The following is a 19,653-nucleotide window of genomic DNA, read 5'->3' as shown; positions in this document are numbered from 1 at the left end:
GATGTTTTCAAGACCAACTTATAAATCCAAACTGCTCTGGTTTATTGATGTCTTGCCACCATAATGTGTTGATCTTGTGAGCGTATAATACACTGTGCTACCCTTAACGCTGCCATTTAAACTGTGGGACTACAAAATATGCTTACTGCCTCTGGAGCCACGGGTTCGTGAGAGTAACTAGCACAAGAGCGTAGAGCGAAATGGCCAGGACCAGGGACCAATATGCGTTCCTAAGGATCGGGGCAAGAGACGGCATTCCCACGTAAAGAACGAGTACTAGAAGAGCCAGGTTAGAACTGGTATATACCTGTATGAAGACAACAACAGCGTATAAAAAACACTGACAACAGGTAAACGAAACTGACCCTACCAGGCATGAGACTTCTCACGTGGCAGGGCTGCATCGCCGCATTGGTGAGGGGAAAGATTCGTAATACTCGCAATGTTTGTAATTTGTGACCTACTGGTTTCAAGTAACGTCGACCACCAACCTCTCTTCTAAATTCGAATCCTTGGTTTAGTTATCCTTATCCTTGTTGAATGTGTGAATTCCGTTGTTGGTCGTGTGCCACAGCTCTCAGGCCATCGGGAGTGCAACACGTCTCGGTTGTTTTTTGATGCTCTGATGTTCCTGGACGGGCACGATCACCACGACGCTCACGTACATCCTACAACTACATTACCATTCCGCGACGCGTCGGACTACAACACACCACCACTTGAGCTATTTGAACGCGAGCGACAGCATGGAGAGGAAGAGAAAGTTTCCGGTGCGAAGCACGAGAGCTGAAGTTGCGAGCAAAAAAAGAGCCGTGTCTAGTACCCCAGAGGAACGCGGGCCATCACCAACGCCAGCAGCCGTGCCACAACAGATCGTCGAAGAGGCTTTACCAAAGAGTATCGCGCCCGGCAAATCGTTACCTGCAGTCGGCGAGCCACAGCCAGAAAACCTGTCTTTAAAGGAATTCCAGTCTGTCTCCGAAAGGTATGTTTCGTTCCATGGGCAGCGTCGGATGTGTAGTGAGACCAAGCTGACCGGATCCCTTGCCCAGCGGTGTCCTAGCAGAATCATTACAACGATCCCGTTCAAAATGGATCAGCGAAGGCATATTCGAGAAATACTGGACAAAGCCAGTGAAGAAGAAGGGGGTGCCAGAACAGCCGCCCAATAATCCACCGAAGGACTCGATGACGAAGCTTGGGACATGCACAATAACTGTTGAACCGCACATCTTTGATGCTACGATGTATGCAATCAAGGACCCAAACCCTCGGCCAACTCCTACACCAGTCTCCCAGCAACCTATGTATCGTCCTATAATTCAATATGGCCCACCTAGTGGCACAATGCCTCCTCCAGCACCAATACCACCTGCCCAGCAGCCACAGTTCTCATCGCCGCAGACAAGCACGCAGCCATCGCCTAGGCCTCAAGATAAAACTGCGAGAAGCTCTATGCCACCGGCTTCTACACCAAATTATACACCGACTCCCTCTATTCCGCAGACGAACAGCCTGCCACATCCCCAAAATCCTTCCCTCCCTAACCCGAATGGCCCACGACTAAACACACCTCACCCTAATCCTCCACCTGCGGCAGATCCAGCGGACAAAAGTAAAGACCCAGTCATTCAAATGTTGGCTGAAAGGGCGTCGACGGACCCAGATCTAAAGGCGCTGATGCGGATCGTGGCGAATGGCCAGGCATCTGCAGAAGAATTGAAAAGGTTCCAGAGTCACATCGATGACTTGACGCGTTTACAAAAGGCCCGACAAGCCGCAATCCAGGCTCAAGCTACGGGTCAACCTTCCCCTCGCCCTCCCCAAGCCTCTCCACAGATCAATGGCCATGCTCACCCTACTCCAAGCCCGACGCCCTCGGTTCGCAATGCTCCAGCTCATGTGCCAACACCAAAATCTGAGCATCAATTCCAGAGCCAGCCGCAGGCTCTCCGATCAAAAGGGCCTATTCCTTCTACAAAACCTGACATTTCGGGGGTTGTATTTGAATTTGCAGGAGGATCAGGTGACAGATTCCTATTTCCAAAATTCAGCATATTGGAATACCTACCACAAGGCCAGGTCATTGCGTCGTTCCTAATCGTGCGCAAAGGAAGCTGTAGTGATTCACCAGCATACGACCCTGCGTTAGATTATTATCAGCCCATCACGATTCGACTGTATGCCCACCAAGGACGACAGCTCGAGGCACTACAAAAGATCGTTGCTCCTGCTGATGAAGTCCGGAGGTATATGGATGATATCATGGATAACATGACCAGAGCCGAATACGTCCTGCTAGCCATGCGTCTCCCCCGAGATATCGAGCAAGCGCCTCCGGAGAAGGCCGACGATGTGGAGAAGGAGCGGACCACCCAGTTGGATAATCAAGTCCTTTGGGCGACAACAAATCCAAAACCCGCGCCGAAAGTCAAGCCGGCAAAGAAACTTCTCACTGAAGAAGAAAAATACCACTCATTTATAAATACGGTCAGTTCGGTGAATTGAATTTCCGATGGATCCTGGGAGGAGAATGCATGGAGTCACATTGCGATGGAGTTTGGATATGGATCTGGAATCCACTTATCGGAGGGTTAATACGGTGTTATATGAGCCATCGAGCCCAAGGGCGGACATCGAAACGGAATTGTATTTCTAGAAAAGGGGGGGAATAGTAACAGTCTCAATCCGAGACACTATGCAGTACAACTCATCGGCAGGACAATAAATCGAATTCTAGCGTTAAGTACAGAGTGCTGAAGTGCCTAGTGGTGACTAGAATCTTGTATAACAATTTCAAGCTCCAGATACACGTATACCACACATATCTACCGCTTCTCATTGTCTTCAATTTCGTTTACATCATTAAGCATAGTTGCCATCCTAGTCACCGAGACCAACGTGGCTCTAGCCACTAACCCCCAAAACTGCAATACTGCTCTCTATGAGCGGCACATCAGGACTAGCACCTCAACTCATATGTTAACGGAGCAATCAGCCTTAAGATAATATACTTTTGGACCCATTGTTCCGTAGTGTACGCGTACCATGATCTAGACGTGGGGGCCGAGCTCCAAACTTCCAATGAAGTGTTTTAAGAGATGTATAGCTTTCGGGTGGGAAGCTACGAGGTTCCACTCAAAAAGAAGACATCGCTGTTCTCGATGCGGATCATCAACTCCAACCTAGATGTAGATGATACTGTGCAAGGCAATATCCGCGCACTAGAGAAGTGTCTAAAATGGAGGAATCTGTGAAGGGAATACAAGCAAGTGCAGCTGAAAGAGGAGGTGCATCACAGATGGAGACTACTCCCGATATAAGAGATGGGAATTGGGTTCTTTTCTTTTAGATCCGCACTCACATTATTTTCTCTTCAGAAGCATTCGGGCTGAGTAAAGGTTAAAAAAGTGCCTTCGCATTCGGAAAATCTCAGCACATCTAATTTACCTCAATGATCTGCGCCTCTGCGAGTGGTACATTATTCCAAGTATTAATTCATTAGCAGTAGGTGCGAATTACATTTGTATCATTGTAGATATGAATTATATGCTGTCGGTACGCGATAGAAGGGTGATAGAAAAACGCTGCGTACAGTGCTTGCTTCCCTGTTTCTAATAACAACCGTGAAACCGGATATGCAACTCTAGTCCACGTACTTCGTATGTAGATGATTCAATGTTCCTTGCACAAGCCAATCAACCGAACGCCAACGCCATAACATGTTCCGATCTATGCAATATATTAGACACCAACGCCACCATCAACGATCCTCACTTCGTCGCTTCCCTTTCCCTCTCAGCAAAAGTCATGTTCCAAGGTTTCCGTATCTTAGCATTCTCCATCAACTCATGTCGATCTAGCATGGTCGACCGATCCCTATTTGAGTCATTAGTCTTCGCTCAAAAGTAATACTTCCATAGAAAATGGGGAAAGAAGTGCTTACGATCGTGCTGCATGTTGGAATTGCGATTCCTTTCCAGCCTCTACAGATGAATTGTATTCATCCAGCTGCTTCCTCATGTCATTGGCGATAGTTTGGGTATTTGAAGGGGCTGAGAAGGTAGTTGCTGTATAGATGGCCCCTATCCCTGCAAACGTGGCGAGGGCGAGTTTTCGCAGTGTTGGGGAACTCATTTTGTGGGAAGTTTCGTCTGTGGTTATAGATCTGAGGGTGAGGTATTGTTGATAGATGGAGTTTTGAGGATAGGAGTTTGAATTTTGGTCGAATTGAATTGTTTCGTTTTAGGATTGTGGTTTGGCTGCTTCATGCTGAAATAAGAGGTGCTACCAGTGAGGTAGACGGCCAAGTAGATATACATTTTTCGGCGAGGCAGTGTAGAAACGTATAGCTATTCTGCTGATGGCATTTATTTCGAAATCGTGTGATTTTGATATTTCTCGTTGCCAGTTCTAGATTACCGCGCGGGTTATTGGTTGTGCTCGTACGACGGCGTCGCAACATGAGGCGATTTGGCGCGCCGGCCAAGATCGGGTCCACCCGCGATCACCCCACGCCAGTAATCCAGCACCGCGTTGTTGGCACGACTTTCTACTTTCACACTCCACTGCTCGTACACACGCAGCAGCACCACGCTGAAAGTATGGGGTTGGCCGATGCGCGTAAGCTACTTTGGCTACGGATTGAATGGCCAGGTGGGCATGAAGACAGTTATCTACCTACCTACGTAGGTAAGGTAGGTACCTAGGTAGGTACTGTACTTCCAACTGCCCGCGAGTAGAGCTTTTTGCTCCGAAACCAGCCGATGCCGCCGCAATTGTCCGCCGCGGATGGAGCATTCGGGCATGTTCTAGGCGGAAGTCCCCCTAGAATACGGATACCCAGGTATGTATTCATTCTTTACTGCAGTGATAGACCTTGCATGCCAGGCTGTTCCTGAAACACATTTGCCCATGGATCTTGCCAGTATTCTGGCTGGAAACCCAGGGGCATCATCCATTCCGACTCCAGGTAGGGCAGTGCACCTAGTCCGCCATTGAATGCGCCCATATCCTCTCTTATGGATGGAGCGGGGTGCTGTGGTTGGAATCTAGCAGATGAGTTTATGGCGTAGTCGTTGAGAGACGAGCTGATGGTGCCCGACGCGGCGGGATATTTCTCTTGTGAACTTGTCAGGACTTCGCCCTGGGACTTGTTGACAGCTCTCGATGCAACGATATACATGGACTTGGTTACTTGATACGCGGTAGAACTACTGCGATTAGGATCCGACTTTTCGTAGAACTCGACAATCCTCTGCAACAGCTTGAGGTCTTTTACAACTTGTGGGCTTGTTTTGTTCTGCAAGATGTTCATAAATAAGACATCAACACTCCAGGCAATGTGGTTAACGAGGTAACTGCAAATTGGCGGAGTTAGTTCAAAGATTCTGAGATGCGGGAGGAATATACAACGTACCGGGTAAAGGGGTGGTCACAGCGATGATAGTTTAGGAGTGCAATGGATGCTCGCGCTGCACCAACGCACAATGCCACACTCCCAATGATCCTCGCGTCTCGATCACTAGCATTGTGTGCTTTAAACCCATGAAATACGACAGAATGGATGGCGATGATCAGCTGGAAGTATGTGTAATGTAGCACTGTCAGCATAATTAAACTATCGTTTTGAACCCGATCTAGCGGGGTTTGAGGCCTCAAAACCTCTGGGATGTTTTCTCTCCACTTCTGGAGCTCGTCATCAAGTTCGGAAATCGTGGAATATAATTGCTCCGGGGTCTGGGTTGTAGACGTTCTGGAGTGTAGTCTTAAATAAGCCTGGTGTTGGATCTTGGCCAAGGCAAAATGCTCTCGGAGGAAGTTGAACGAAACACCCCTAACAGTCCGTACACCAATCCCATCAGGAGACTGGTCAGGAGGGAGTTGTAGTTCGATGATCTGGGGGTTAACCGCTGGTGGTTTCCCAAGCCGGAGGGAAAGATCCATGTCCAGGATGTAGCCATTCCAAAAAAGCCGGCGTCGATGCCAGAAGTCGAGTTCGCTGCAACCAGGAGGCTTCGTGTTGTTGTGGTAGCCACCTATAATCATTTGCTGTATCGCCAATCCGAGGATAGACGTAGCAGGCCGATTCTCGAATGCGAACATAAAGTACATTGCCTAAACCGTCAGAGCTTACTCCGGGATGGAACTATTATCTTACCATTGAAAGCAACGCTCCGATGCATAACTCCTCAGGCGACTGCAATATGATGGCCGGAATTAAGCTCAGTGCGTTATAAAGGTACTTATCACAATCACCTGCCATGGGCTGGCTTGGGTTATCGCGAAGGCTGTGCGCCACGATGATATTGATACAAGCCCACCAGCTAGTTGACAGGTGGGGACTACCAGCCAAATATGATTGAAGGCCATCCATAATTACTTCCTCTCGAAACACAGTTATATCCTTATTGAGTGTTTGGGAAAACCCTTTTGCAAGCAGAGAGTGTTAGTAGTTGGTATAAGCGATTCTAGAAGGGGGTGTCTACAGACCATGGACGCATTTGAGCAGAACCTCGTCGGGTGGAAGTGGGTGGCGAACTGTTATATCGAATTCAAGCTCCCTTGCCTTTCTGATGGGCTTGAACGCAGCCATCATCTGGCCAAAGCTGTCATCGCCAACCAAGTAGTTCACCCAATGAACGCCCTTAGGTGAAAATATAGAGCATGGCCCTTTGAAAGTTAGGAAGTCTTGTTTGGCCCTGGTAGGTTATTAAATGACTTGCCTTTGTATTGGCCTTCTTGCACATCGCGGATTAATTGAGGGTCTACCTCATTAGCCGGACACTCCCCTGGGTGAGTTTCCTCGGGAATAGCCCATGAGAAATCGGACTCGGCCATGTCAGATGACAAAATCACCGGGGGACTCTTTTTGGCCACCTTCTCTTTCGATGGTTCTTCGGGTTGGCTAGACTCGGAAATGGAAGGCGAAGTACCCTCATCAGCGCCATTTGGACCTAAAGCAAGGTCTGATATAAGACGCTCCATTTTTGCCAATCGCTGAGCCATGTCCTTGTAGGCACTGGGCCAACAGGTGGTTAGCCGTATGCGGACATTTGGTGCCCGGATAGGACACTCTACGGAGCTGACGGAACTTACGACCTGCGGACGACTCGTTTTCTCTCGAGAGGGTAGACACATTGCTCTGTATATTTTTCACAGGGAGAGCAAAATGGCTCTTTACGGTCGCATTTGACCTACAAACCATCCTGGTCAGCTGAAGCTTGGAGGAACAACATATATGTAGCTCCAGAGGCCAAGGAAGATTAGATACCTTGCGCTTCCGACAGTTGATGCAAGATAGTCGTGCTCTCTTGTCAAGCCCCAGTTGACCGCCCTCGGGAGGCTGGCCTTCCTGGCGAGGCTGAGCTGGTAGCAAAGACTCCATTAAAGCTGACTCTGACTGGATAAGCCCAGAATAAGTTTCCTCACGGAGAAGAGCAATTGATGAGTAGCTATTCTCAGAGCAGATGCACCTGGTGAGATTTATTCGAGGTGACGGAATCGCGGGACTTGGATTCGCCGCGGCCGGGGCGGATCGGGATTTGGGAGACTCCTGCGCTGATTATTAAGCGTCTTATCAGTTCAAGTCCCGAGCTGTTGGCGACTTGACTCAGGTACCGACCGGTACTCGCACGTAGCTGCACACGGAGCAATAACTTAATAAGGCTGAAACGGCCACTGTTATCTACGAGGCCCTTGGGTGAGTGGATCCTCGCAGACTCGTACTGTGGCTGTAGCCGGCCCTCGAGCATGTGAGTACAGTAAACCGACATCACGACCTCACCCACGGAGCACTCTACGAACGGCTTCTCATGGCTGCTGGTCTCAAAATCAAAACCACGCCGTTTGAAGAGGCAGAACGCAGCTCCCTGCAAAGCGGCCGGCGCCCACTGCCTACGGAGATACAGGAAGATTCAGCTTCGACCCAACACTGATGCAGTACGAGTACTGTAATATGCGCTCGAGCTGAGAATCTAGCCCTAAAGCCAGCCAGTTCTTATCATGTCAATGCCCAAATTCTGGCCCACCGGTACCCTTCAGGCCTTTCCCCCATCGCCCACTCCATCAAGTGTCGCCGTGCCCACAAGTCATTCGCCGAAAATTCTCCCAAGTCCGAACTGATCCCCCAATAAAGGAGGAGATGGTCCATAACTACGACCCTAAGCGCCTTTGCCAGTGACTCCAGGGAATATCTTTAACGGCGGACATAAGATGGTGGTGAAGGATGAACGGGCACTACTCGAATAGTTCCACCCATACAGTTGGCTCCAGAGTGAATAGTATATGCGAGCCCAACTAGATCCGCATTCTTAACGTCGTTGTAGACGATGGTGGGCCTGCAACCGTTACATGGTCATCAAGATCACCACCTCCGACTAGATCAATCTCGCTGCGACGAATCCTTCCAATTTGTAAAGTCAATGCTCCACAATTTCGAAGCCACGGGTCCAAACGGTGCGCACTTGTGTTTAGTTTGCGGGCCTATGAGAAATCCCCTCTAGTTGTTTCAACAGCGCTGAGAGGATAGCAAATTATCACCGGTGCTTCTCTAGGTGTACTTGGGATTTCTCCTATAAGAGCCCAATTATCTTCGCTCTCAGTGCCATACTATCCGTACATATGAGTCGGAGGCTAAAGGAGCAGGCCAAAGCGAATTCCCTCTTGCGTTATTTGACGAAGCTAGCGCTTGAAGTGTAGTTTAGGCTAGGTAGATAATGACTACACTTTGCTCTTGACAGGATGTGGCATCCTCTCTTCCTCGAACATCTCAGCATCGACGTAGCTAAGCCCGCCGTCGCTTCAACCGTGGGAACCCATTGCCCTCCTTTGCAGAAGCAGATATCACCTTCAACCGCGGTGCCACAAGGGAAGGTGTCATAATACTTTGCCACAATAATCTATCAATCCGTACTTTTTCGACGACCACATTTAAACGGAACACTAAGTGCCGATACTCATGGTGGCAAAGGCAATTGCAGTTCCAAACGTATGGATTATTTTCGTTCCTCCTCAATCTCATAAAATTTGAAGTTGCATTGCTAATACCTTCCTAGGTAGGTTTTTATGCAGGTTGGGTGGCTCGGCCCGCCAATTTTTAAGTCAACTCTGTCGGAGTCAAGTGTATACTCCTTCATATACTCGGTGCTGGATTCGTTTGATTCTTCCCCCATCATACTATTCATTTCAAGTGGTTTTTCATCTTCCCCCTGTCGAATGCTCAAGTAGGAAGTAGTAATGGGACGATAAACAAACGGAAAACTTGCTTTCACGGATCTGGTCTCAGCCCACCACCTTATTCTACTCCTTCCATGGTTCTCGCAGCCATTTAACACACTCTGTTCTTGTTATAAAAGTGGCTTATTAAGGGTATAGGGAGCTACGTTACTAAATAAATTGTCCAAGTAGGTAGTACATTGGCAAGTGTTAAGGTGGTATTGAGAAGTCACACTCAACGCCGCTTTTGGCGAGTCTCAAGACTTTTTGACCCCGCACCTCCTCACTCTTCATCTTTTCCATCCCTGATCCATTTCCACCGACTTAACCATCTTCACCTCGCGACAGTTTGTCCTCGTCCTTCATGCGAACGTCGGTGCCTCTGCCCAAGCATTCCTCGCAGCCAGCCTAGAGCTCGCCTCGGTACATAGGAAGTTCACCTTGCCGCTCGATATCCCATCAATAGGCTCGGGTCTCCCGCCGTCTAAGATTGAGTGTTCTAGTATTATATCTGCACTTCCTTACTTCTAATCTTAGTGTCGGTAGCTGCACAGGGTTTCTGCTCACAAGAATACGGTTTTTGTAATGATGAGCACGTTGTACGCCAACGCGGATCTTGACGCTCTCCAAGCGGATGCTGATAACTCCCTCCTCAATTTCGGTACCGCATTCAACACTGAAATAATTACACACGCTAAAGATGTATTCATCTACACGGCCGATGGACGTCGGATCTTAGATTGGACATCAGGGCAGATGTCGTGCCTCATCGGCCACGGCCACCCGGAAGTCGTGCAAACGATTACAGAACATGCCACCAATCTTGATCATTTGTTCACTGCTATGATCAGCCCTCCGGTTATTAACCTAGCGATGAAACTAACGAGCCTGCTCCCTGAAGGTTTGGATAAGGCCATGTTCTTGAGTACTGGAGGGGAAAGCAATGAAGCCGCGATCAAACTGGCCAAAGTCTTCACGGGAAAATGGGAGATTGTCGGTCTTGCGAGTAGCTGGCATGGGATGACGAGCGGAGCTCTAGCAGCTCAATATCATTCGGGACGCAAAGGGCATGGACCCCTTGTAAGTAAACCCTATCACCCCTTGTTTAAAGGTCTTAAATCGTGCATAGATTCCTGGCAACTACATTCTGCCTGTGCCAAACGCATACCGATCGGTCTTCCGTAAGTCAGATGGATCTCATGACTGGGAGACCGAGCTAAATTATGGATGGGAAATGGTCGACCGGGCCTCGAATGGCTCGCTAGCCGCCGTCATCATGGAACCCATTCTATCTTCCGGGGGGATGATAACACTTCCCCCTGGCTACCTCAAGGCTATGAAGGTCCAGTGCGAGCGCCGTGGTATGCTTTTGATACTTGATGAAGCCCAGACTGGAATCGGGCGTTGTGGTAATATGTTCGCATTTGAGCACGAAGGTGTTGTACCTGATATCCTCACTTTGAGCAAAACTCTGGGTAATGGCTTGCCGCTGAGTGCTGTGGTTACGAGTAATAGCATCGCAAGCGCGTCGAAAGAAAGTGGGTTCCTCTTCCTCACTACTCACACCAATGACCCGCTTCCTGCTGCCGTCGGATTGAAAGTCCTGGAAATTGTTGTGCGAGACAACCTTGTGGCTCGTTCGCGTGAATCTGGGGCGAAACTGCATGTAGAATTGCAGAAGTTGATGTCTCGTTATGGTTGTATTGGTGATGTGCGGGGTCGCGGACTTATGGCAGGCGTTGAAATTGTTGAAGATCGAGATAGCAAAACGCCGGGATTAGAACTAGGGAGGCGGTTGGCGGCCAAGATGAGTGATTTGGGGCTTTCTGCCAACATAGCGACGATAGAGTCTTTCGGCGGGATGTTTAGGATTGCTCCTCCAATTACCATCTCGGACGAGAATCTCTACATGGGGTTGAACATTATGGAAGAAGCTTTCAGGAGCACAGAGGGAAGCTTACCTTTGTATGATTGAGCAATACCAATGGCTAATGAGTTGATGTTCGTACAGGGCATATTGGTCTACTTTTAATATAATTTGTGCTATATGTGAGACGACGCAATGATAGGTGAGGCAATGAGCCCGTGCCAGTCAGCAGGATAAGTAGAGTCTTGTGGCTATGCTGCTACAAGCCCTCTAAAGGTAATGATGGCCTAGAATACCACCTACTGCCTAAAATATCAAATTCAGGAGCTGGTATAGAGCTAATTATATCAAGGCTTACATTGTTTTAACGAAAATTCCAAGATACTTCCCGGGTGCCTAGAAGTAGACCGAGAATTACCACGTGCAATGACTCGAATTTCCTACTGTGGAATGGAATCCTATGTCTGGGCTGTCTTTATAGATTAAAATAAACGATTGTGAAATTAAGGAAGACAAAATGCGGTCGCTTGGCTAAGTGGTTCAGGTCAAATTGTCTGGCCGGAGAGGATCGATAGGGACAAAGCGACAAAACGGGCAAGAGATGTAGGCATTCGACACCGGGCTGAACTCCTTTGCTTCCGGTATCTAAAAAAAAATCTTATTTTAATCATTTCCCTTGCCAAGATTCCGGGTTAGAAGGAAATCTTTTGTTTTATTATTCTGTATTTATTCCACCCTTTGGGGGGTTCTCGGCACCACGTGGCGGAGATAGGGGTGCCCCTCGCTTATCGGATGTACCGCGGCACATCCCTGCCGACCCGCCCCCATGGCAGTTTTAGCGGCTAGGCACATCTATATAAGGTACTCTGTTGGTGGCTGCGCAAAGGCGTCGCAACGACGTCCTCGACAACTTCACCGTTTGTGACTCTACAGTACGCCGACTCCTACCTCATCACTTGTTGAGGTGGGTTGACTAAGGCGCCAACTAAATGGAACGGTAGCTGTCCCTCGTGGCATCCCCCCCGGCTTAATACCCTGGTCGGTGGGGAGGCCCTGTTTGTGGGGGCTCGTTATCCTAAAAGGGAACTACACGACCACCGGTGCGAGGCGCTCATGCAGCTACATGGACGACGTCTTATATCAACGAAGCATTGCATCCTAGGGATGTCGAAGCCATTATAAGTGGAGCTCTGGGAAGGGGAAGTCGAACCCCCGCAGGCAAGCAGCAAGTTGCCAGATGCCTTGCATGTGATCCCGACCTGTTCTAGGTCTCCCCCAACTCCAGCCCACAATCCTTATCTTATCCTTGTATCAGGTAACGGTATTCGAAAGTCTCCTAGGTTTGTGCGGTTTCTCAAATTGCCCAGTGGTATGTTTATGCCGAGGTTATCGGCTGTCAGATATTGACAGATTTTGCGTTGAGCGGCAGTGATCAATTGAATATCAAAAGAGCTTAATTTCTCATTTTCCAGGGAATGTCAATTGACAAGTTGTTAGTTGCAACTCTAGGTACGTACTCGAGTGGAGATAATCCCTGTCGAGTTTGAAGTCGTGGCGTCAGAGATTGGTTTGTTGATATTTGCTCACACTCACAGGAATGGCCTAGAGACTCCAACCATTCTCGAACGACCGAGGTTCACATCGCCCTTGTGGCACTATCTATCTTTAGCCCTAGTCACAGGCAAACATGATAACACTGACTATTTGGTGCAGCCAACGCAGCCGATGATGGCGGAATCTGAAGTTCACGGAGTGCCAAATCATAGCAGATTCTAGTGCTTGCTGCCTGCCGACCAATTCCGAAGCAGGACCGTGAAATATCCGCTCTCACTCTATTGAAAATTACTACTTGTTAGTTTCTACTTCGTGGGTTTGCCTCTATTCATATTCCGCGCCACACATGACTCCGCGCGCCATCGACGCACGTCGTCTAGCTTCTAAGCTTACGAACCTGCGATTGATTTTGCGACACACGATCGGATGACTGCTTTTGGCCATATTTTCTAAGGGAACTAAATTCCTAGAACCCCTTGAGGATGGCGAAGGACATAGTCTTTGAAGTGGGATCATGATCGTCCTAGATGCCCCAATGCATGCACGAAGTCATTTGGAAATCTGCCCGATGCCGAATAATACTTGAATCTCCAATCCAGATATAGCTGGGGGCCCATCATCAAGTGGCCCAAACCGTCGGGTTCCGGAACTTCGGGCGCTATACTTTGGATACCGTTCTCCAGGAACCGGCAAACCCTTAATGAGGACCAAAAAGTTTAACCATCAACCGGAAGCTCTAGGCTGAGCTTCATTCAATAACAAGGATGCCTTCTAACTCTACCACCAAACTCAAGCAGATCTCGTTCGATATTATATTTGCTAGCCATGGCAAATATCGAGCGTATTGAGCTCAAAAAGTCTTCCCACAGACGAGTTGCTACCGAGTTGGACATGTGGTCCGACGATCGGATATCTTGATTATTGGATAAGAGATTTCATCGGCTCCGCATCCGCCAGAGGCGCATGGGTCGATATTGGATAACGCCCGGGGCAATTTGGGCAGTCTTCCATCATTTGTCGATCTGCTTTGGTGCCCCGTTAATGTCATCGAGCACCTCATGCGTCTGCAATATACTCACGGCGAAATACGCGCAAAGCGACAGCGGACATTGGCTATAGATGATGTTCGACACGGCAGTACGGGCCACGGGCACCCGCTCCAAGTTGTCGGGTGCTATTATAGGATTCGATTACGGATGAGTGGCACCTCGTGGCAGACCTTATGGGAAGTGGTGGGCTGAACTTTGTGGCTCAGGACTGTCGTTATGTTGCGCTTTCGTCCGGCGCTTCCGGAAATGGCTTTGCAGCTTCTTGCACAGGTTATCCGCGTGCTTGTCGCTATACCATGATCTTATCCGACCTTTCCGGAAATGGCTTCACAACTTCTTGTCAATTGAGCATGTTATCTGCGTGCCTGTCGTTATATCACGATCTGGTCCGGCCTGTTCCGGAAATTGTTGCCGCAAGTCAACTTCCTGTGTCCCGTCCTACCAATTCCCTTCACCTACCCTTTAGGTGGGAAGAAAACTCTTTTTATCCCGCGATATTGGTTTAAAAAGGCAATTAGTCTGGTCTAGAAGTGTGCTGCGGAGGCCGTGGCCCGTGTTCCTATCGTTATGTGAGACCGGAGCACGTCTGGATTATAGGCCCACAAATCTGGTCAAAAAGAGCCTTGCGAGGTTCCATTTTACCGCGTCTAAATGATTGTTCGTGGCCATGTCAGCACCCGCGAGTGGACCATCTGTAGGTGGTGGGAGACTTCGATGCCCAACTGTAGCAAGCCGGACTTGAAACAGGATTTCATATGAATTAGACGTGTTGATGGATCCGATAGTGTCAGTACATGTACATGTACCGGGGACCTTCACGAGAATTAGCAGACGACGTGCAGTGCCTCCATACACACCACGTAATGGCCTCGGCGATCCGACCGTGCGTGTCCAGTGGTGCGCCAAAACCGATGGTGAGACGATCGCAATTTATCCATTTGAACTTGTGCCCTTTCCTACCTAGCTCCGGGTACAGGCTAAGATCCAAAGTCTTACCTCGTCTACCTCGTCAACCAAAAGAGTGGTTACTTCCAGAACCCGTGGCATGGTAAACACAAATCATGAGAATGAGCGATGGCTAATCCGAGAATGACCCCCGTTGTGCGATCGGCTTCCAGATATATCCAATCGTCTTAAGGCTGACAAGGGCGGGTTTGGGGCAATGGGGTAAACGGGGAAATTCTGGGGATCGACAGGCATGTTGGACCGACGAGCTTGTTTGCCATTTCGTGATCGCGACAAATGAATTGGGAAATGTGCGATTCGAACTGCAGTAGCAAACTGGCCTGGGGATCCATCTAGGATTGATTAGCGGATAAATGGATGGAGGGCGAAAGAAGAACTATTATCGCTCATGTCGTTAGTCGCTTCAGCAGCAGACATATAAACCAGGAGGGACCCGTTGGTATTGTTGCTATCGACGTTTCAATCCAGATCTCCTTTCTCGGAAGCTGCAACGTTCTCGAGCATCGCCACCAGAATGAAGAAGTTCTACACGGCCTCAAAATCCACCTTCGAGGTTGGCGGGCGGGAGTTTCCTCGTATATCATGGTGGAAGGAGCCAGGAATGAGAGGCTTATACGTCGCCTTGATGTTTGCAGTCCTCACTTCCGCCACCAATGGTTATGATGGATCCATGATGAACGGCCTCCAGGCTTTGCCACAATGGACAGAGTGTAAGCCTTGAAGGTTCAACTATCTTTTGGATCTGCTAACCTACATATTCCAGCTTTCAATGATCCCAGTGCTGGTACTCGAGGACTGCTGAATGCCATTATGTCTGTCGGCTCGATAGTCGCTCTCCCGGTCACTCCTTATATTGCCGATATTTTAGGTCGGCGTGCCGGAGTGGTTATTGGTTGTCTCATTATGATCGTCGGTGTGATTTTACAGTCTATTGGATACAACATCCAAATGTTTATTGCCGCAAGATTCTTAATCGGTTTCGGTGTTGCCATCGCCCACGGCGCGGCGCCTTTGCTCATTACAGAGCTTGTCCACCCTCAACATCGTGCTATCTTCACCACCGTCTACAATAGTACCTGGTATTTCGGTAGCATCGTGGCTGCTTGGCTGACCTACGGCACCTTCCAAATCCAGTCCTCTTGGGCATGGAGAATTCCATCCATGGTTCAGGCCGCTCCCTCTGTTATTCAATTGATTGCTATCTGGTAAGCATCAGCTGAATTGCAGAATACTCTTAGCTCTTGCTTACACAAAGCAGGCTTGTTCCAGAATCCCCACGTTTTCTCATCGCTAAGGGCAAAAGCGAGAAGGCTCTAAAAATTCTTGCCAACTGCCACGCCAGAGGGAACGTCGATGATGAGCTCGTCCAAATCGAATTCCGAGAGATTCACGAAACGATCAAACTCGAACAAGAGTTTGAGAGTAATGGATGGCCAGAACTCTTCAAAACTCCTGGAAATCGCCGCCGCCTTATCATCCTCGTCAGCCTTGGGTTCTTTTCCCAGTGGTCAGGTAACGGACTCGTCTCGTACTACATGAGCGATGTTCTCGAGAGGGCGGGTGTATTAGATCAGAAACTCCGATTGGAAATCAACGGTATCCTTAACATCATCAACTTCGTCACCGCCCTCACAATGTGCTTCTTCATTGATAAATTTGGACGTCGTCCTTTGTTTTTGTTCGCCACAGGAGGAATGCTCGGCTCGTTCTGCGCCTGGACTGTCTGCGCCGCTCAGTTCGTCAAGACGGGCGTTACTTCTGCTGGTTATGCCGAGATCTTTTTTATCTTTTTGTACTACGTTTTCTACAATTCTGCCTGGTCTGGACTTCTTGTCGGATACGCTGTTGAGATCTTGCCATACAGATTGCGTGCCAAGGTATGATTCCCAAAACATTCGTTGTTTCCAGTTTAAATACCCTCTAACATGTTCTATAGGGTCTTACAGTCATGTTCTTGGCCGTCGATCTTGCGCTCTTCTTCAATACCTACGTCAATCCCGTTGCTCTTGACCACCTTGACTGGAAGTATTACATCGTCTACGACTGCTGGTTGTTCGTCGAGCTTTGTGTCGTGTACTTCTTCTACATCGAGACCAGCAACACGCCCCTCGAGGAAATTGTCAAGTATTTCGATGGCGAGACTGCCGTCTTGGGTGGAGATATGGCTACGGAAAAGTCTCGCCAGTTTTTGGTCGAGGATGGTACGAATACTCAGAAAGTTGTTCCTGGGACGGAGGCACATGGGGTCTCGCCAAGTCCAGAGATCCCGTCTAGCCATGGGGAGAAGACTGCGATATAAAGCTGGTTTATAATGAATTGGTAGAGGTTTGAGGTTATAGAGAGTAGGATGGAGATGTCTGTCGAGCCTTGAGACAGTATAAGGTGGAGTGGGAATGGAGATGCTATTTGATGTATAGATACAATCTATAAAGGCTAATATTTAGAAACTAGCTTGTTTGAACCACTTAATTGTGACATTCCCTTGCCTCCTGCTGGATTGATTAATTCTGTAGCCCCCTTTCTTCCACCAGCAACCTTTTCAGAAGAATTGGAGGAAGAGAGGTGTCCGTGGAAACTGAGTGGCTAATACTTATGGAGCACAAGACTTGCACGCTATATTATATGATCGGTGAACTTTCCTCTCCGGTAAAATGGCTGTTTGGTCTACAACAGCGCCCCGATTTAGCACGCATAATTCAAGTGGAGACTGCAGATGATTACCAAAATTAGGGTCCGCGGCATTGATTCAATATCTGGGAGGGAAGTGATTGTACTTAATATAAACACTCTTTAATGAGCGATAATTTGTATCTAAGAACGGTCATTTTCCAGCCTAGATAGAATGCTCCGACTTCCAAATTACCCAAACTCCAAGCCAAGGCTATAGAAAGCGTAGACTCCAAAAATCCCCGGTCCCATTTTCCTCCCCTTTCCTAAATACCTAATTTAAAGGGGTTTCCGACCATAGATCGTCCGTCTACCAGAGCCCCATTAGCGAAAGCTTACAACTACAATTTCCCTCCCTGGGTTGGTGGGGATCTTACATGGGTAGATAACTATGGATCTTCGGATCTTTCAGTTCTTTCCTGACGTTGACCAGAAAAGCTTCAACTTCTTCCATAGACCAGTTATGAACGCGGGTTAAGAGGGCCATGGAGAGGCCAGAGAGCCCTTGGGTGAGATTTTCGCAGTTCCATAATCCTAAGGCAAGCGTGTTAACACCCGTAATTTTATTATTCTTATCCTTTATAAAGCTGGAAGGAGATAAGTACCCAGTTCTTTGTAGTTCGGATCCTTCGGCCACTTGTTAGTTGGCCAAAGATCAGCAGTCTCGTGTATACCAGTAAACCCCGCATGTTCCATCTGGGCTTTATAGCTTTTGGCACTGTTTATAGGACGGCCGATCTTTACGCTTGCACTAAGAATAAGTTCGGACCATTGGTGCAGGGCGTGGTCTGGTGTTAGGGTTCCGTCGTCACAGCCGATGGGTAGGGTGACGTCTGTTAGCTCGATGTAGCCGCCTGGCGTGATATTCCTATTATGGTATTGGTTTTGGTTTAGATGATGGGTGGACGGGAAGGGACTGACTCACTCGTAGGCGCTGTCGAAGAACTTCGGCCAGTTTGATAGCGATCCTGTCATCATGCGAGCGTAGATGAAGTCGAATTTCTGGGAATACGCCCAGGGTTCTTCGATGTCGTCGATTTGGAATATTACATTTGGTGGAAGACTGTCTAGGTTAGTAGTTGATACTTACACTTTCGTAGAACAATAGGTACAGTACAATGTTGGCTGAATGGGGCTGAGGTCAACTCCGAAGACCTGGTAATATTAGCATCAGCCCGCTTGCAGCGTCCGCCGATAAGGTGTTATACAGTTGCTTCAGGGTGTTCATCCCCTAACCTCTATCAGCCTCATTCCCCCTACCAATTCCGAATTGGGTTACTTACCATAGTCCATTGCCCAAATACCGGTGCCGGTTCCAACATCGAGTACTCTATGGATAGACTTGTCCTTAGCAATAGGGCAAGTGAACAGCTTCCCACCATTCATTAAACTGTAAATATGGTGTTGGAGATCTTAGCCAATTAGCTTTGGAGATAAATTACAAGCGGCAGTTGTCTTACCTAGACGGTCATTTTCGGACTATGAGCGGCATCAATAAATGTGTTAGATTCTTGTCCATCTTTGAAAGGTTCACACCTCATCGTTTGGGTATAAATATTCTATTTCAGCTCAGCAGCTGTCAGAGTATCGGAAGAAGTCTTGCAACTTACTGCCATCTTTGTATGCATGATACGTTCTGCCATTCTCCACGCGATGCTTCAAAATACTCGACGATATGGACGTCATCGAACTTGCCAAACTCTCGTCCTATTTATATCTCATGAGGATCGAATTGTCCGTGATATTTGCTTTGTCAATAACTCACATCGCCTAGTGAAGAGTCATTATCATCGAGGCGGTCATCAGCCTACGCAAAAGGTTAGCTAGAGTCTACGTAATGGGAAGCCCAAAGTTCATACCTCAGCTTCCAAGCCAGTGGTTGACTGAGCAGCAGCAGCAGGAGCTTGTGGTGGTATCTCCACTGACGTTTCTGTTGGTTGAGGCTCACCGGAATTAGCCATTTTGATTATATTTGTTTTGCTTGATAGGAAGTCTGTCCATACATATAGTACGCTAGATATAAAAAATAAAATCCAAAACTTCAAAAAACTCGCAGACAGCAGCACTAATACAGGTATTCATAACTGCCATGGCAGATGATGGCCTGTCAGGAATACGGTTTTCTCCACCCTCAACTTCTCTCACCTCGTGGGTAAAAGCCTGCATCTGCACGGGGAATGCGCCGGGCACACCCGCATTCCATATATAGGGCGTAACGGCCCGGAGACATGTCACAAATTCGGACAAGAAAGGTCTTGTAATGCCTCCAAATGTGAATGTGGTGGCTTGCTGATGATATGTACTCATGTACTGCATAATCTTCCAACATCAGCA

General features: G+C 48.3%; 6 protein-coding genes across 6 annotated transcripts; 3 read left to right on the top strand and 3 right to left on the bottom strand.

Annotated features, from left to right (window-relative positions):
- Window positions 1–746: 746 nt before the first annotated feature.
- On the top strand, window positions 747–2,508 carry BP5553_09946 (uncharacterized protein; the record flags this gene model as incomplete). The annotated part of the gene is made up of 2 exons (XM_032018569.1): window positions 747–985; window positions 1,053–2,508. The coding sequence occupies 2 exons, from the start codon at window positions 747–749 to the stop codon at window positions 2,506–2,508; spliced, it is 1,695 nt and encodes a 564-aa protein (XP_031865406.1).
- A 1,265-nt stretch (window positions 2,509–3,773) lies between these two features.
- BP5553_09945 (uncharacterized protein) lies at window positions 3,774–4,137 on the bottom strand (the record flags this gene model as incomplete). Its single annotated transcript, XM_032018568.1, has 2 exons — window positions 3,774–3,879; window positions 3,947–4,137. 2 exons carry the CDS (start codon window positions 4,135–4,137, stop codon window positions 3,774–3,776), a joined length of 297 nt encoding a protein of 98 aa, XP_031865405.1.
- A 724-nt stretch (window positions 4,138–4,861) lies between these two features.
- On the bottom strand, window positions 4,862–7,140 carry BP5553_09944 (uncharacterized protein; the record flags this gene model as incomplete). The annotated part of the gene is made up of 5 exons (XM_032018567.1): window positions 4,862–5,360; window positions 5,420–6,117; window positions 6,161–6,429; window positions 6,493–6,646; window positions 6,772–7,140. 5 exons carry the CDS (start codon window positions 7,138–7,140, stop codon window positions 4,862–4,864), a joined length of 1,989 nt encoding a protein of 662 aa, XP_031865404.1.
- Window positions 7,141–9,804: 2,664 nt separating this feature from the next.
- Window positions 9,805–11,191, top strand: BP5553_09943 (Uncharacterized protein; the record flags this gene model as incomplete). Its single annotated transcript, XM_032018566.1, has 2 exons — window positions 9,805–10,296; window positions 10,346–11,191. The coding sequence occupies 2 exons, from the start codon at window positions 9,805–9,807 to the stop codon at window positions 11,189–11,191; spliced, it is 1,338 nt and encodes a 445-aa protein (XP_031865403.1).
- A 3,975-nt stretch (window positions 11,192–15,166) lies between these two features.
- BP5553_09942 (MFS general substrate transporter) lies at window positions 15,167–16,951 on the top strand (the record flags this gene model as incomplete). The annotated part of the gene is made up of 4 exons (XM_032018565.1): window positions 15,167–15,362; window positions 15,416–15,857; window positions 15,911–16,529; window positions 16,589–16,951. The coding sequence occupies 4 exons, from the start codon at window positions 15,167–15,169 to the stop codon at window positions 16,949–16,951; spliced, it is 1,620 nt and encodes a 539-aa protein (XP_031865402.1).
- Window positions 16,952–17,692: 741 nt separating this feature from the next.
- On the bottom strand, window positions 17,693–19,280 carry BP5553_09941 (S-adenosyl-L-methionine-dependent methyltransferase; the record flags this gene model as incomplete). The annotated part of the gene is made up of 11 exons (XM_032018564.1): window positions 17,693–17,853; window positions 17,925–18,187; window positions 18,245–18,382; window positions 18,437–18,474; window positions 18,528–18,550; window positions 18,603–18,731; window positions 18,780–18,798; window positions 18,856–18,878; window positions 18,930–19,026; window positions 19,085–19,126; window positions 19,179–19,280. 11 exons carry the CDS (start codon window positions 19,278–19,280, stop codon window positions 17,693–17,695), a joined length of 1,035 nt encoding a protein of 344 aa, XP_031865401.1.
- Between the last annotated feature and the right edge of the window lie 373 nt (window positions 19,281–19,653).

Source organism: Venustampulla echinocandica, assembly GCF_003357145.1.
Source record: "Venustampulla echinocandica strain BP 5553 chromosome Unknown scaffold_12, whole genome shotgun sequence".
In the NCBI taxonomy this organism is placed as follows: Eukaryota; Fungi; Ascomycota; class Leotiomycetes; order Helotiales; family Pleuroascaceae; genus Venustampulla; species Venustampulla echinocandica.
The sequence above is the reverse complement of the archived record's forward strand: the minus strand, read 5'-3'. Positions and strand labels throughout refer to the sequence as shown.